The 18296-nt window shown below is 40.2% G+C and overlaps 1 protein-coding gene across 6 annotated transcripts in view; it reads right to left on the bottom strand.

The window, feature by feature from the left end:
* Positions 1-18296, bottom strand: part of TDRD5 (tudor domain containing 5) — a 139265-nt gene that overhangs the window by 104643 nt on the left and 16326 nt on the right. For all 6 annotated transcript variants that reach the window (XM_029618463.1, XM_029618461.1, XM_029618466.1 and 3 more), the window contains exons 4-5: positions 10292-10515; positions 2585-2668 (exon numbers count right to left, since the gene is read on the bottom strand). In XM_029618463.1, the coding sequence (XP_029474323.1) occupies positions 2585-2668; positions 10292-10515 (308 nt within the window). The remainder of the gene's footprint in view (positions 1-2584; positions 2669-10291; positions 10516-18296) is intronic.

Raw genomic sequence — 18296 nt, 5'->3', positions numbered from 1 at the left:
CCTCCCCCCACACCCTGTTTATATCCCAACACTTTTCCCCCTCAGCTCATCCTCCCCACCCCCACAACCCCAGATTGCTTTCCCCCTCCCCCAATTAGTACCCCCAATCACTTTCCTCCTACCACCAAACCAGTGTCCACCCCACCAGCTAGCCTATACGTCTGCCTGCTTCACCTATCAGCCAGCAGTCTCTACCTGGCCTGTTCTCAACCCCACTTCCTAGCTAGTCCCCACAAGCTCATCAACTCCACCAAACCATGCTCTGCTTGCTGTGGCACCATCTCCAAACAGCCGTCTTCTAGCACCGCAATGGCTTTCACAGAGTTTTTGTGACACTAATATGAAGACTGGATGGGCCAAGCTCAAATAGATACCTTCTCTGAAAACCTATTATTTAGATGTAACTCCAGCATGTCATATTGGATGGGTTATTTTCCTTTTCTCTCTCCAGTGGGCTAATTGGATTTTTTTTTTTTTTTTTTACTGTGCATAAAGGGGCTTATTTTTTATATTGTAATATGTTTTTGATCGAGAAGTGTAAAAATAGTGCTATTGTTTTGTAAAATAAAGCATGCAGCTGTCAGCTTTAAAGCTGGGAGCTTTAATTACATTTGCAATGTTTACCATGCAATTATCTTTAATTGTAGAAGAGATGCATGCTTTTTGTATAACCGTATCCAGACTAGATTATCCATGATTACGTACTTCCACATATCACATAAAAAAGGTACCTATCTGAGGCCCATGTTCTGTGTCACCCTTGATCCTTAATCTTAAAAAAAAAAATAAAAAAGCAATATTGAATTGAGGCTTGAAAGCACCAATACCTCTGGAGTATTTGCACAATAATCCAATGTTTCTGTTTCCATTTCTTTCCTAACATTTATTTTCTATAAACAATGTTCTCACTTGGACCCTAAGGATTGCTGCATATTGAAAAAAATGCGGAATAAAATATAAAAGTAGCAATTTGATGCTAGGCCACCATCCTGGAACAACTTTCTTCCTTTTCCCCATTGCAACTGGAGTAGAAGGTGGAGGCTGCCACCAGCCCCAACCTGGTTCCTTTTTATTTGAAAATTAAACTACTGCTTTGGAGTTCAGAAAAACGCCCACAAGTCCAGTATGATATGAAAAGACTGGCAAGTACTAACCTCAACTCCTTATACCAGCACAAACAGGGAGCACTTAGGGCACATTTATAATACCGTGTTTTCTAATATATATATAAAGTCGCACCAGTATATAAGTGGCTGCATAGAAATAAATTAGCTCTCAACACATCCAAAATGGAAATCATTGAGTTATCACGCCATCCAATAGTCAAGATTCCCAGTCATATCACTTGATTCCCACTCCATCTTCCAAAGTGTACGAAACTTGGGAGTCACTACTGACCCCTCTTTTTCCCCATGCGCAACCATAAAAGAAATATCACCAACTCCTCCTTCTATAAACTACGACTGCTACGTCACCAAAAGCCCTCTCTCGAATATGCAGACTTCAGGTCGGTTCTTCAATCCCTTCTTTTCTCAGGGATCAATTACTGTAGCTCCCCTCCTGACGGGCCTACTTCTATACACCATTCGCCCTCTTCAGATCATACAAAACTCCTTACCAACACTCCAATGCACAAACATTTCTCCTGTACTCAGATCACTGGATCCCAATCTCCTACTGAATACAATATAAGCTTGCCATGATCATCCATTCATCAATCATTAACTTAAACTCATGGCTCTCAACAATAAAAATCCACGCCTTCTGACAACTCAGATAGTCTAACCAGATGCTACTAGTCTCTCTGCCTATAAAGCTCACCCATCTTGAGGAAACCAGACAACACGCATTCTTCTCTGCCAAACCACTCCTGTGGAACAACCTAACTAAGGTAAGATCTTTCTCGGAGACATCTTTCTCCAAAAAAGCCCTAAAAAAAAAACCTCTCGTCTTCAAGAGAGCATTCCCCAACTTAGATGACAATGAACTACCCACATCTCATCCCCCTTCAGTTGATGCTACCTAGTCTTCTAGTCCCTTCTCCTCTAACCCCTAGCATTACCGAAAAACCTCCCGATACTTGTCTGTTCTCTCCCCCTTCCTTAGATTTTGGATTGCCTTCCCCCCTCTCTATTCTGTATATGTTCATATTGTACCCCACACTGAACATGGATGTGTTCTATATTGTACTCCATTCTGAACGTAGGAAAGGCAGGTAATTAAGTGCTTTTAAATCAATAAATAAGTCGCACCCTGCTATAAATAGGAATGTTGCTGATAGAGTTAGCAGATAGGTCGCACCGGTGAATAAGTCACACCAACAAAAACTGGGGGAGGGGGGGGGGAATGCGACTAATACACCCGAAATACGATACTACTTACATGGCCAAATGAGGAGCTCAAACAGACAGCTGGGAATAGGGGGGAGGTGTTACTAATGATGTCAGGAATTCTGTGCTTCCCTCTTCCTTTCACTTTATTCCCCTCACCTCATCTTAAAGTGATGTAATATGTTCACATACATTATTAGCGGCAATACTTCATCACTGGATGTACTGAAAAATTTCTAAATGTATCCACTTACAAATCGAATTTTCTCTTTCAGCTCAGGATCAATGGTGCCTCCAGCTCCCTTTAGTGCCAACTTCAAATATATTTCCTCCTCCAACTTTAAAACAAAATACTCATAAGAAAGCAGAACACATACATTAAAACAAAAAACCAAAAGCTTATAAAACTAGTAAGCAAAACCTTCTTTGTCACAAGATATATGGACAAAAACTAAGAAATGTATCGAGCTATGTATGGGCTTCAAATTATCTTCATTGTGATGATAGATATGGGTGATGGCATAACTTTTTTTTTTTTTTTAGCACTAATGACAAACATTTAATTTGATAAAGCATGAAATAGCAAAAAAAAAAAAACACTCAGCAATCCAGCAGCAATCTAACCGGGTCATTTATCAACTGGCGTTATGGCGTCTTCGCATGCATTAAGGCGTTTGAGATGAGATTTGTACAATGTTCGTAGAGAGTGTCTGTCTGTCTCTCTCTCTCTCCACCCCCACCCCCCCCAAGTAGTGAAATGAGCACTTTGCAAATAGGAAAATGCAATTATGTAGATATTTCAGCTAAGTGCGAAAAGTTAACGCATTTTGCGATAATACCTATGCGAAGCACTAAGATAGCCTAATTATCGCAATGTGAATTATTACCATAAAACACGTCTTTTCCTATCGCATGCAATATTTATTGCATTTTGATAAATCTAGGCCTAAGACTATTCCTCTCCAATAGCTGATATCCAAGGAATTGTGCTGTACAAAATTAAGCCAAGTACCTCATTTGAATATATAGTATCTGGTAAAATTCAAAAAAAGACAGTCCAAGTGTATATGAAAAATCTGAGAACTAAAAAAATGTTTAGAGGGAGGGGGCAGGGAGGAAAAATTATGAAAAGTAGCAAAAACGTTTATTAGAAAAAAGTTGACCATTCAATAGAAATATTCAAACCATAAGGTGACACTGAGTTAAGGAGATGTATCCACCTCTGTTCATGTTGAGACAAAAGGGAAAAAAAATCGCCACCCCATGATGGCTGGACTACTACACTCGAAGAATACAGAAGCAGAGTTGACTCACAGAGCAGCCATCATTTTTTCATGTCTTTACATGACTGCAAAGCCCCGAAGTCCCTTCTAGCTGATGATTCCATTGTTATCAAACCCGCAGATAAAGGAGGGGGCATCATTTTGAATCGTGAGTCTTATGTTCATGAAGTTGTATATCAGCTTTCTAATCGCCTCTATTACACACCTTTATCAGTAGACCCTACCTCGTCATTATGAACTCATATCTACTCAGTTATCCAAAATGCGCTGGATGCCAGAGCCATCACCAACCGTGAAGCTCTTTTACTCACAGTACTGCATCCTCACACTCTCCCTAAAATCCATGAATCCCTTGTTAACCCACCTGGAAGACCCACTGTCTCCGGAATTGGTTCACTACTTGAACCCCTATCTCGATTTGTGGATTATTTCCTGAAACCTATTATCCCTGAAGCTCCATCTTACATCCATGATTCCAGCCACATCATTACTATTCTTGAACAGATTGTCCTCCCTTCTCCTGACTGTATATTAGCCACCCTGAACATTGAATCTTTATATACCAACATACCACAATTGGAAGCTATCAATTTAGTTTATTCCATTCTTTCACAACGTCCTGAAATCCCCTCTGTTTTAGTTCATTTTCTGACTAAATTTACCCGTATTGCTCTCACAAAAAATTGTTTTCAACAATAAATTCTTTCAGCAGATTAAAGGAACTGCAAGGGGTGCCACAATGGCCCCCAGACATTGCATGTCTATAGGTTTCTCATTTTGAAGCCATACATTTGTATCCTTCAAATTTTTGGACCCACTGCGTTACCTAGGCTTTGCTACACAGATAACTTTTTTCTCATCTAGCAAGAATCTGAAATTCAATTTTTTGGGTTTATTGATTGGCTAAATTCCAGGAATATTCACTTACAATTTTCCTTCACAGTCCACTGTTCTCAGAATGTTATTTATTTTTAGACATGACAATACATAAAAATGCAACAGTTTTCCACTACAATCTTTCACCAACCTACTGGTGAAGCTTGCAAGCTCTCCTTATCCATCCAAATCTTTACTAATCTCTTGACTGGAGTGTCTTATCCCCTCCGCTTTTCCTCAGATTGTTCCACACACTGTTCTTTGCTCTTGCCCTCTGGTATATGTAGGCAAGACTTCCCGTTCAATGCACACTCGTATTTATGAACATTGTTCCTGTATCCTATTTGTGAGACTGCTCCCCTGGTCTGAACTCTGCCACTCTGAGTCAACTCCACTTCTGTGTTCTTGAAATAGTAGTCCAAGTCATCTGGGGATGCAATTTTTCCCAGTTTATCATCTGAACATGAACAGAGGTGGCTAGATCTCCTTAACTCAGTGTCATCATATAGTTTGAGTATTTCTATTGAATGGTCAACTTTTTTCTAATAAAAAGTTTTGGTACTTTGCATAATTTTTCCTCCCTCTCTCTTCCCCCTCCCTCTTTTATTGCTTTGGCAACTATCTTCTCAAAATATTTTTTATATATGCATTTGAGCTATATCTTCCTTTTTCAGAGATGTTCCTTTTGCTATGCATAGCATATTGAATGTTGTCTAATTTATATACTTCTCTTTTTCTTTTATTTTCTCATGTATGCATTTTGACAATTTGCATACATTTTTTATATTTATGTGTTTATTCAAAAGTGAATTTGTGCTGTCATTTTAAGTTATTCATTTATGTTTACCCCAAACTTCTTTTACATTATATTTATTCTGCTGTACATGTTTTTCTAATTTTTTTTTTTAGCATGTATTCATATCCTGTGTTTGACTCCACATTCAGATTGTTTACATTGACATTTTAACATGCATTTTGTTGATTTAAGCTCTGTTGCTGGAACTTCAGCCTTTAATGTGCCATTCTACACATTCAAAACCACTATCATTGCTGGGTGAGAGCGCTGTATCAGTATTTTGTTTTAAGCTTTGCTGCTTGTATTTCTCAGTTTTGCCTACTGGGTCCATTTTATAATGTTATTTAAATTTGTAATTATTTTTTAGTTTAAAGGTCCCTCCCGACGCAGCTTGTCAACACACTGTTCCATGTCAGGGGACTGTGTTAGATTCTTCTTGAACTTGCAGTGCCATCTTGAAGCTATCAAACTCCCATTTCTGCAATTTGAAAACTTTTGTGGATCTATATACTCTTCTGGCCACCCTTTTAACTGACATCCAAGGAAGCCAGCCAGTGAAACTTCTAGAAAATAGGATAAAGCATAAACGTTGGCAAGTTAAATGTAAGACATTGATAAGACAAGCTAAGAGAGAATTTGAAAAGAAGTTGGCCGTAGAGGCAAAAACTCACAGTAAAAACTTTTTAAAATATATCCGAAGCAGAAAGCCTGTGAGGGAGTCAGTTGGACCGTTAGATGATCGAGGGGTTAAAGGGGCACTTAGAGAAGATAAGGCCATCGCGGAAAGATTAAATGATTTCTTTGCTTCGGTGATTACTGAAGAGGATGTTGGGGAGAAACACATACCGGAGAAAGTTTTCATGGGTAATGATTCAGATGGACTGAATCAAATCACGGTGAACCTAGAAGATGTGGTAGACCCGATTGACAAACTGAAGAGTAGTAAATCACCTGGACCGGATGGTATACACCCCAGAGTTCTGAAGGAACTAAAAAATGAAATTTCAGACCTATTAGTAAAAATTTGTAACCTATCATTAAAATCATCCATTGTACCTGAAGACTGGAGGATAGCAAATGTAACCCCAATATTTAAAAAGGGCTCCAGGGGCGATCCGGGAAACTACAAACTGGTTAGCCTGACTTCAGTGCCAGGAAAAATAGTGGAAAGTGTTCTAAACATCAAAATCACAGAACATATAGAAAGACATGGTTTAATGGAACAAAGTCAGCATGGCTTTACCCAAGGCAAGTCTTGCCTCACAAATCTGCTTCACTTTTTTGAAAGAGTTAGTAAACATGTGGATAAAGGCGAACCGGTAGATGTAGTATACTTGGATTTTCAGAAGGCGTTTGACAAAGTTCCTCATGAGAGGCTTCTAGGAAACGTAAAAAGTCATGGGATAGGTGGCGATGTCCTTTCGTGGACTGCAAACTGGCTAAAAGACAGGAAACAGAGAGTAGGATTAAATGGACAATTTTCTCAGTGGAAGGGAGTGGGCAGTGGAGTGCCTCAGGGATCTGTATTGGGACCCTTACTTTTTAATATATTTATAAATGATCTGGAAAGAAATACGACGAGTGAGATAATCAAATTTGCAGATGACACAAAATTGTTCAGAGTAGTTAAATCACAAGCAGATTGTGATAATTTGCAGGAAGACCTTGTGAGACTGGAAAATTGGGCATCCAAATGGCAATGAAATTTAATGTGGATAAGTGCAAGATGATGCATATAGGAAAAAATAACCCATGCTATAGTTATACAATGTTGGGTTCCATATTAGGTACTACAACCCAAGAAAGATCTAGGCGTCATAGTGGATAACACATTGAAATAATCTGTTCAGTGTGCTGAGGCAGTCAAAAAAGCAAACAGAATGTTGGGAATTGTGAATAAAACTGAAAATATCATAATGCCTCTGTATCGCTCCATGGTGAGACCACACCTTGAATACCGTGTACAATTCTGGTCGCCACAACTCAAAAAAGATATAATTGCGATGGAGAAGGTACAGAGAACGGCTACCAAAATGATAAGGGGAATGGAACAGCTCCCCTATGAGGAAAGACTAAAGAGGTTAGGACTTTTCAGCTTGGAGAAGAGACGGCTGAGGGGGGGATATGATAGAGGTGTTTAAAATCATGAGAGGTCTAGAAGGGGTAGATGTGAATCGACTATTTACTCTTTCAGATAATAAAAAGACTAGGGGGCACTCCATGAAGTTAGCATGTGGCACATTTAAAACTAATCAGAGAAAGTTCTTTTTTACTCAACGCACAATTAAACTCTGGAATTTGTTGCCAGAGGATGTGGCTAGTGCAGTTAGTATAGCTGTGTTTAAAAAGGATTGGATAAGTTCTTGGAGGAGAAGCCCATTACCTGCTATTAAGTTCACTTAGAGAATAGCCACTGCCATTAGCAATGGTAACATGGAATAGACAGTTTTTGGGTACTTGCCAGGTTCTTATGGCCTGGATTGGCCACTGTTGGAGACAGGATGCTGGGCTTGATGGACCCTTGGTCTGACCCAGTATGGCATGTTCTTAAGTTTTATCCTGCTCTGAGTATGTGCTTGCTGTCCCATGTCAAGACACCATACAGGGCCCTTCAGTTCTTAACACAGCTTATAAGGAGGAGCAGAGAACATGAAGCAGCTGGTACACGTCTTGACAAGAGGGACAGCAGCAGCTTCAGAAATTTGTTCAAAGTTTACATGAACAGTTTTCACAACAGCAGGGAGTGAGGGTGCAGATTGCTCAAGCCATGCTAGCTATCACAACCTAGGGAAGTCCACTCCCTCCTGTCCTGTTTAACATGAAGACAGGGGAGGACCCAGAGGTTTTCCTGAAAAGCTTCGAGAGGAATGCCCAAGAGAGGTTGGTCAGAAGCCAAATGGAACACATACCTGCCAAATGTCAAGCAGCCAATCTGGCAGAAGTCAAGACCGCAATACTAGAAAGGTTTGAGGTGTACCCAACCCTAACAGCAACAGTTCCAAAGGAACGTCCTATAACCCAGGGAAAGCCCCCAAAACTAAAAGAAGCCAGATGAATTGGTTGCAGCCAGAGGTGGCCACTGTCAAGTCCCTGTTTAATAAGTGTCGATCAGAGATACTAGTAAAAGTTCTGTACTCAAGCGACGAAAACCAAACTGATGGGGGGGTGGGGGGAATCTAGGATTTCATTGTCTTCCAAAAACAAACAAACAAAAAAAAAAAGCAGTAAGCTGACGTAATACTGCACATTTGATGATTTTAGAAACAAAAAGGTAAGGAGGAAATCAGATGCATCAAGATTAGATTTTTTTTTATTTTTTTTTAGTAGAGGCTTAACTATTGCTTTCTTGAGACAAACAGGAACAGATCCAGAATGAAGCGAATTATTAACAATGAATGTTAAAGATGGCATGAGTATATCCTTGATGGCTTTGAATGCTTAAATGGGGACATTCATTAAAGAACAGTTAACATTGTTCATGGACACAAAACTGGAAATTAGGAAGACCAAGTGGGAGTATGAGAGGAAACAGAATTGTGATACCAAGGTGTAACATTGGAGAATCTTAGTCTGATTTTCTCCAACTTTAGCAAAAAGTGTTTCAAGAAGACATCAGCTGAGAGGGAATCTGAAGGAAATACTCATCATAAAAAAAAACAATAGTAACATTGTGAACCAAACGAAATAACGCTTTGGAATTGTTCCCTAGTTGCTTAATTTTACTCGCATAATGAGAATGGAGGAACCCCACCAATGATCCTCTGAGGCAGACAGCACGTCATCTGTAACCAAGACCATCGGCCACAACCTCTCCACAGCTTGCTGCAACTGTTGAAGGAGAGGTCATTTGGCAAGGGAATATCGTTATAAAGGAAGCAAAGTTATGGACGTTTACTTAATGACGCAGCCAACACCAGAGAGTAAAGTCCACTTGGATAAAGTCTACTCTCCAAAGTAGGGATGATCCTGAAATTGAAGGAAAAAAGAATCCTCAGATACTGGCACAACTCAGGAACGAGGCTACAGATACATTTTCCTTCCGTGCAGTTTGTGCGAGGAATGGACTTAAGGAAAATCACTGCCTGTATGGAAAGGCAGAAAACTAAGAGCCCTTGGGAGGAGTGGGTAAAGCCAAAGAGGAACCACCCCGCACACATGCTCTTTTTGTAAAACAGGACCATACGGACAAAGACTGCCTATGGCTTGAAGACACGGAGTGGGAACACAAGCTGGTGAAACAATGCAAGGAGAAGCAGGGGATAGAGGCAGAGCCCCAGAATGATAATGAAGAGTGGGAACACGAGTGGGCAAACATTGGCACAAACTAACTTGGTGGACATTCCACACCGGATTTAAGGCACTCGTGATCCAGGTGGAATTGAATGAAGTTCAATTCCACCTGGATCACATGTACTGGTCGCTTCTATCATTCATCCCTAAATTTAAAAAAAATAAATAAATTAGATTTCATGTACAAAGTTAATCACAGTGAAATCACTTTTTTGAATGTTACCAATGCACATAAAAATCAGTCTTGATGTTAGATAATGTTTTGTCTTCCAACTTCATAAGAAAAAATGATCAACTTATCTGTACAGAGGTGCTCTAGACTAGATTAACAGCATGTCAATGTTTTCAATGGAATCCATGATAGGGTGAATGATAAAAAAAGAGGACCAGGGCAAGTTGTGACTACAGAAGACTATCCAGGCTTGCTGATAAACAGTCATACAGATGTTGATAAACTGGGGTATGTGTAGTTTTGTAAGATATTCTTTTTGTCTCTATTGATAGTTTTTGAGCTCTGATTTTTTGATTAATAAGGTGATAACTTCGAGATATCAGTTATTAAGTAGCAAGCTAACTGCACTGCATTAACTTGATGTCCTTAAGCAAAAAACTTTTCTTAATCAGTGTGAAAGAATACAAATATATTATTCTAACAGTTGTGAGGCTGTTAGATCAGCAGACACAGGTGGGCATAACTGTAAAATGTCTTAACTCACCTGCTTTAATCTGCAATCAAAGTACAAAGCTTTCTCTGGTGAAACTGTCATCTGCTTCCGCACCTCCACTGGCGAGGGTGGCACCTGCATGGGTGGAGTTGTCATCTCTTTACAGACATTTTTAGGAGGAGAAGGTGGAGCCTCTACAGCTGACATCACAGGAGAAGCCAACATCTGTGTCAGTCTAGGTGGATTTGTTTCTATCAGATTTGTGGAGGTTTTAGCTTTACCAAAAATAAAATAAATGAATTAGAACTTGCTTAATGTCAGCAAGGCAAAAAGACATCTGAACAGATTCCACAGCAAAAGCCTGATTCTCAAGGAAGCTATGAATGTTTTCTACAATCACAACACAAAGCAGTCTTCGTTAAAATAAGCCCTGTAAATCCTTTTAAGGTCTGTTCTGAAGCAAGGATTATAAAAGGGCATGCAGAGCACAAAGATGTGACAAATAACTGGCAAGCTTTGCTATCAGCACCACAGAAAACATGGATTAAAATGTAAAGCAAGTCCATGCAAAGTGGTAAAAATAGTGCTCAAACACTTCTGTGGTTAAAACATCGCTCTGTTTATTTAACAACAGGAACTCAAATATAATCCAGTCTTCTATGAACCCCAGATAATGGAGTGGTTATAGAAAGTCTACATCCCCCTGAACAATGTTCACATTTTGTTGTGTTAGAGCATCACAGTTTTTTCTATTCAACAACCATACTCCACACCAAACATGTTTTCACTGGAGGACAAAGCATATACGTATTAAAAAACAACTAAAATCTAAAAATTGGGGTAAGTCTCTACTTCCCGTGCACCCCTCCCCCCACCTTTGTTAGCAATTACAGCTATAAGTCTGTTGGGATAGATCTCCATTTATCAAGCTCTGTTGTTAAGTTCCTTGGGGAGTGTTAATGGACAACATCCTTTGCATCATAGCACAGATTGAGATCAGGGGACGCTGACTGGAAATGTTCATCAGGACATTTTCATTCCTTAGCCACTCGTGTGTAGCTTTGGAGGTATATTTTGGGTCACTCAAGCTGAAAGCTGAACTTCCACCCCAGTTTCAGTTTTCTTGCAGAGGGCAGCAGGTTTTCCCCACTCATTGCCCCTGACAAGAGCCCCCGACTCCACCGATGACAAAACATCCCCATAACATGATGCTGCCACCAATATTCTTCTCTGGGTTTGTGCCAAATGTAACTTTATAGTAAGCATAAGAAATTCCATACTGGGTGGCACCAAAGGTCCATCCAACTTACTATCCAGTCTCCAACAGTGACTAATCCATGTCAAAAGTATTTAGACATTTTATATAGAGTTGTTCCAAGTATAGATCACAATAGTTTACACAAAGTGATATTCATAATTATAACTCAGACTGATTACAGAGGTGGTATTCATAGGCAGGCATTAATATTTATCAAGTGAAATTATAAGGTGCCCAGCAGAACCCCAAACAGATCCAGTCCTTCTTGCTCTTAACCAGGGATAAGCAGTGGCTTTCCCAAGTCAAGGCCAATAATGGTTTACAGACTCTGCCAGCCAGGAACTTGTTTAAAACCTTCTTAAACCCAGCTAGTTATTTGTTTCACCACATCCTCTGGCAACAAATTCTAGAACGAAAGCACATACTCAGGCCAAAAATTTCAATTTTAGTTTCATCAGACCACAAAACTTCTCATCAGATAGCTATAGTAGCCCTTTGCATACTTCAAATGGGAATCAAAGTGGGCTTCCTTCTTGCCACCCTACTACAAAACTTTTTTTTTTTTTTTTTTTTTAGTATCTGAGATACTGTCACATTCATACTCTGACCAGTCTTGGCCATAGAAGTCTGTAGCTCTCACAGGAACAATAAAGCACACCTCAGAACAAACAAACATTAAGAAACAAGGAGGGTGACCAAAATACTTTAAAAAAAAACAAAAAAAAACAAACAATCCAGATTCAGAAGCATTTAATGCTAAGTTCAATAGGTATCAGACAAACGTGGCCTGCAGCCGAATTAGCTTATTGTAAACCATATAGATCAATCATTTATTCCAATAGTCTGTCCATTTTTAAATAATTTTCTTCAAACTAAAACAGGGCTGGTGCCAGAATATTTGGTGCTCTAAGCAAAGCTTCAGACGTTCACCCACTTCGTCAACTTACCTACTAAGCAGCAGCTCCGGCACATTGCTCCCACCTACTGGCAGCAGTGGCACCCAGCACAAACGCTCCTTTCGTTGGTAGTGTTGGCTCTGATATAGCACTCTTCTGGGCCTCGCACTGGCAAGGTTTTGCTGCCCCCAAAATTATGGCACTCTAGGCGACCGCCTGGTTTGCTTAATGGAAGCAGCGGCCCTCCATGCAAGTAACAACAGCACGTGAAATCTACAATGGCACCGATCCACGAATGACTAGTACACAAAGCCCCTACCACCAAATGTTTCAGCAGTGCCTGCTGTCTAGCAAAGTACTTCTCCGATAGCCAGGCTCACCACAGGCTGGAACTGGACACCAAAGAAGAGGAGACAGACTGATGAGCATTCAGAGCCAACCGGGAGAGAGAATTATCTCCACAAGACTTCTGCAGTGGCAATGTCTGCCCTGCTGATTTTGGTCTTGCTTTACTTTTCAGGTCATCTACAATCGCTGTCTTATGCAGAATATAATGGGGCTCTTTCCTCCTGCCTTCTTTCCGAGGACACTGGGAAGCATCTGTTGTCAGTCACAATTCTATGATCCTATGACATCACTTACATGGAGTTTTACAATAGAAAGACTTGCAGATTTGGGCCTTTTTGTACTCCTTCATAAAATCAGTGCCACTGTACATGGCACTTTTTGAGTGAGCTTTTGCAGGCAACTGTTAGAGTCATCATTAATATATTTTAAGTTTCATTTTATGGTTATTTTAGTTTTTTAGAGTAGTTTAATAAGTTTTAATTGTTTTGTTTTAAGATTATTTTATTGTATTTGAATATGTGATTGTCAAATAGACTTAAACATATTGTACACCGTTGTGATGTGACTATGAATGACGGTATAGAAAAGCTTTTAAATAAATACATACATGTAAAGAAAATTATTTAAAAATGGACAGCCTATTAGGGTAGATAATCTATATGGCTTTCAGCAAGCTATTGCAGCTGTATTACATTTCTGTCTGATACCCCTTGAATTTAGCATTAAATGCCTTTAAAAAAAAAAAAATGCAAACAACCTACCATATGATACATACCGCAGGTATGCGATCGAATTTAAGCTTTTGACATACATCGGATGGTAGACAGATTTCAGCACTGATTTTGGCTATTCTCAAATAATTCTTTGTGCATCTTGATTGAGTTTGGTTGGTGCGGCATGCATTCATAGTAATCCCATAAAACTACTGATGTTGAGTTTTGAGTCAGCAGTGGCAGCTTGCTTTCCTTTTTATTTTTTCTGCTATTTTTCGTATAACAGTTTGCTAGTAATAATTGTCTACCCAATTTGGTCTCTGCACATAAGCATCAATGACCATACTGGTTTTTGAATGTTTTTTTTTCAAAAAAATTGTTTATGTACATTCACAGACAATCTAGTTAGTTTTTTATTTTTTTGGCAATTAGCATTTTTTAATTAAACATAGTCTGATGGCATGTTGCTTTACATTTTTGTATTCACTTTTTCTGTGCATTTTAGTCTCATATAGCCTATCAGTGTTTTGAGGATATAAATTGAATGAAGCGATCTTCACACCTGTTGCTGCACGACATAACTACATGATGTAAAGAAGAGATTTATGCTTAACCGGGTAAACTAGCATATCTAAACAAAGTTTTTACTCATAATGATTGTCTATACACTAGACACCATTCTGAGCATTCCTCCGAGCATGGACGATTCACACTCTGTCACTCAATTGCATTTTACAAACACAGTTTTAGACACTTTTCCATCTAAGTGGCATTGGGTATTCAGTTATTTTGTTTGGTTTATTCTTTTTTTTATGGTTTATTTTGTTTTGTAATTTTTAACAGGTAACTTGTTCTTAATTTTGTCTTATTTTAAATAGGAACCAAAGATTGTATGCAATAGTGAATGCATCAATTTTGTGGCCTCAGCCCTGCAATAAGTCCTGCTCACATTTAGTAAGCATTTCCGATTAACAATTCCCATTTTCATTTTATTATTCTTTTTATGATTTTATCTTCATTTTTCATAACCTCCTTATGGTCCAATTCACTTTACTCCCTGGCATTTTATTATTAATATTTTTTAATTTAACCACAATAATTGAATTGCGTTCTACACTAACACCAAGTTATATTCTCCAGCACGTTTTTACCTGTTTTACCAACTGTTGTTTGTATCTAATTATATCTGCATACATACTGTGTACTCAGTTCTTTTTCTGTATTCCATGTTACATGTTATGATTTGCATTATTTCTGAAGTTTGTACACCCATTGATGTTATTAATTTTACTTCTTTGTATGTGTTTTGTATTTATTTTTTAATACTTTATATATTTATTTGTTTCTAGTTGCCCCTGAGGCAGCTCTCGACCAATGAGCGAAACTCGGCCAGAATCAGCAAATTTAATAAAGGGCTTTTTCCATATACCGATCTTTGCTATCTTTACTGCTACAAGATTATATGGACATAAAGAAGGCGTGAGGTAACTGGTTTATGAGTGTGAAAGAAAAAATGCTTTTAGATATACTAAAAATAAGGAGGTAATAATTATTGATGTATGTTTTAGGTGTAGTGTGTAGGCGTGGCTATGGTTATTGCGTTGTGGAACCTGTTTCAGTAGAAGATATTTTATTTATTTATTTTAACAGCTTTTAATATACCGGTGTTCGTGCGGGCACATCACGCCGATTTACAATAAAACTTGAGAAAGGAGGAAAGTTACAAAAAACAAGGAGCGGGTGATGGAGCAGGTGCGAAAGGGCCGGGAGAGAGGGAGAAAGATAGAGGAGGAAAGGATAGCAGCTGAGAAAGTATAGGAGTGTAACCATAATTGAGGAGGAGGTATTTACAGGAAGGAGATATTTACAGCAGAAGGATTGTAGAGGTGTGAAAGTTTAAAGTAGGTTATGCAATGTGACTTATTTAAAGCAGGTTAAACATTATTGCTTATTTACAGCAATTAAAGTAGGTTATATATAGTAGCTTATTTACAGCATTTAAAGCAGGTTGTACATTTTAACTTAATTGTATTTCACACTGCTGTAACTAACTTGTGGCAAGTTAATTTAGGTAGCATGCTAGTGAGAGATCCATTATGAGTGAGGATCTCATAATGAGTGAGGATATTGATGTGTAGATATTGAAGAAAGGTGCAGAAAACTCCTGAGGAAGCCTGAGTGAGCGAAACAAGGGTCCTTGCTGGAAAGTGGGAATTGTTTTTATGGTGGTTTTAAATGTGTATGATGAATGTATGGTATGATGTATGATGGAATGACTAATTGTGTGTGTGGGGGGGGTGGGGGTGGGGGGGAGTTCTTGATAACATATGGGTTTATGATACGAGTACATTGGCTCTAAATGTTATGTAGGTGGGTTATACTTTCTGATATGTCCATAGATATGTGCTTACGTAATATGATATTTTGAATTTCTGTATAAATGGTTTTTGTACACAGTTTTTGTGGGAAGTTGTAAAGAAAAACAATAAATGTATACCTGAGAAAATATGCATTATGTATTAATGTATGAGATAACTATGAATAGATTATTGATGCCCCTACATTATATACGGTGTTATTTCTAGTAGGGGAGTTACTCTCTGTGTTATGTACGCTACTAATCAGAGCCACCTCACTGGCTAAGGTGCAGACCAAATCACAGTTGGGCCGATACAGAAAACTGCGCGGGAGAGCTGGCGAACGCCCGCTCTCCCGACGCACGCACAAGCCACTCTCATGGGCGTGCAATTCAGGAAGCCCAGGTATGCTAATTAGGGCCTGCGGTAAAAAGAGGCGCTAGGGACACTAGCGCGTCCCTAGCGCCTCCTTTTTGACAGAAGCGGCGGCTGTCAGCAGGTTTGACAGCCGAAGCCCAATTTTACCGGCGTCTGTTCTCGAATCTGCCGACAGCCACGGGTTCGGAAAACGGACACCGGCTAAATTGAGCATCCGTCTTCCAACCCGCGGGCAGATTTTAAATTTTTTTTTTTTTTTGGGGGGGCCTCCTACTTAATATCGCTATGATATTCAGTCGAGGATGTACAAAAAAAAGCAGGTTTTTTCTGCTTTTCTGTACACTTTCCTGGTGCCGGCCGAAATTAAAATGTGCAGCTTAGCTGCACATTTTACTTTCTGGATCGCGCAGGAATGACTAATAGCGTCCACAACATGCATTTGCATGTTGCGGACGCTATTAGTTTCGGGGGGGGGGGGGGGGGGGGGGGGGGGGAGGATTGGCCACGCATCAATAACGCGTGGCCAGACGCGGGCTAACAGGGTGCTTCGCCGGAGGGCACTTTACTGTAATGGCCCGAGTGTGCATCTGCCAAGAAGGCAGTAGCTGGTTCCATAACTGCCCTGAAATTTACCCCAGGGACATAAACCTCCTGGGAGAGAAGCAAACAAGAGCAAGCTACCAAGGAACAAGAAGAGATATGCAAGGATACTGCCACTGCTTCAAATGCTTGCTGAAGGGTAGTCTCAATCTTTTTAACATTAGCATCCTTCAAGGCTGCTCCGCCTCCTTCGGGAATAGTGGTCCGCTTAGACTGAACACACAAGTGCATCTACCTTTGGAAAATGTAAACGCTTCCTTATCACTGGATCCAGAGAGTACAGGCCTTCCAAAACAGGACCGCCTTTGAAATTAGGCTCTGGGGCACCCCACTGAAGAGCAATCAATTCTAGAATGGCTTTCATCACAGATTTCTAGTTGGTTCAGACACTGAATCTGCCCCAGGAACGCCAAGCATTTTCGAGGTCTGGGAAATCAGAGCTGGCGGTACATCTCTACGAAAGCACCGCAATACAGTTCTATACCATTCTATTCTGGGGGGGGGATTTCACCATCCACAAGAGAGTCAGGATAGACATCTCGATCCGCAGGTCCCGCTGCCGCTCTAGGAGTTCTCCGGCACTTAACAGAAGGTCTAGGCAAGGTTCCTTCCTGCGCCTCTGCTCAGGGCTATGGACTGTGCCTGAAGAAAGGATTGCAACCCCTAGAAAAAAAAAAAAATCTACCCATAAAAAAGTAGAAGTATCCAGACCAGGAGGTACCAGAGGTGTACTTATCGAGTTACCTTCCCCTGCTGAGGAACCAGTTAGGGGAGTTCCAAAATCAGGCACCCCTCCTAGGTCAGCTTTATCCAGACCCACATACAGCTGGGAAGAACCAGGCTTAGTGAAATAGAGGGAGACAAGTCTCCCTGAACCTCCAAACAGCGCTAGCACAAATTAGCAGACATGCCTGGCTGAGATGCCCGAATATGACAAGCACTGCAAAGAGAAGGATGCTAAGCCTTCTGAGGCACAGGCGCTACTGTGGCCAACAGTGTGCTAAATGGGGGCCCAGAGGCGTACGTCTAGCTGGGTTTTTGTTTGTTTGGTTTTTTTTTATGTGCGCTTAACCTAGGCGCACAAATTTATGTATCCAACACTTAGATATGTGATGCCTAGGCACTCAAAAATAAGGTTCACAAAAAACTTAAGCGCACAGGTAAGTGTGTGGCCACTACGGCAGTGCATAATGTGGACGCATAGACTACAAGGCCTGACTGTGCTTCCAAAAACTGGGCATACAACCTGGACACACAGCTAGACGCACACGGTGGACCAACAATCCTGTAGAGGGCAACCTTGGTAGGCATGGTAGGCCGTTGCAGCCTATCATGCAGTGTGCAACAAAAAGCCTTGGAGCGGGGGCCTAGCTTAAGGAGCTGCTCAACCCGCTAAGCTGCCCACGTCCTTCGACCTCCCATGGAGCGAGACAAATGTTGGAACAGCACGCTGAGCATGGAGACAGAGGGAAGGAGGAAGCCCTACACAGCAAATAAAAGCCTCCT

This window comes from Rhinatrema bivittatum, chromosome 10 (genome assembly GCF_901001135.1).
Source record: "Rhinatrema bivittatum chromosome 10, aRhiBiv1.1, whole genome shotgun sequence".
Classification (NCBI taxonomy): domain Eukaryota; kingdom Metazoa; phylum Chordata; class Amphibia; order Gymnophiona; family Rhinatrematidae; genus Rhinatrema; species Rhinatrema bivittatum.
Note: the sequence above shows the minus strand (reverse complement) of the source record. Positions and strands in the feature narration are given on the sequence as shown.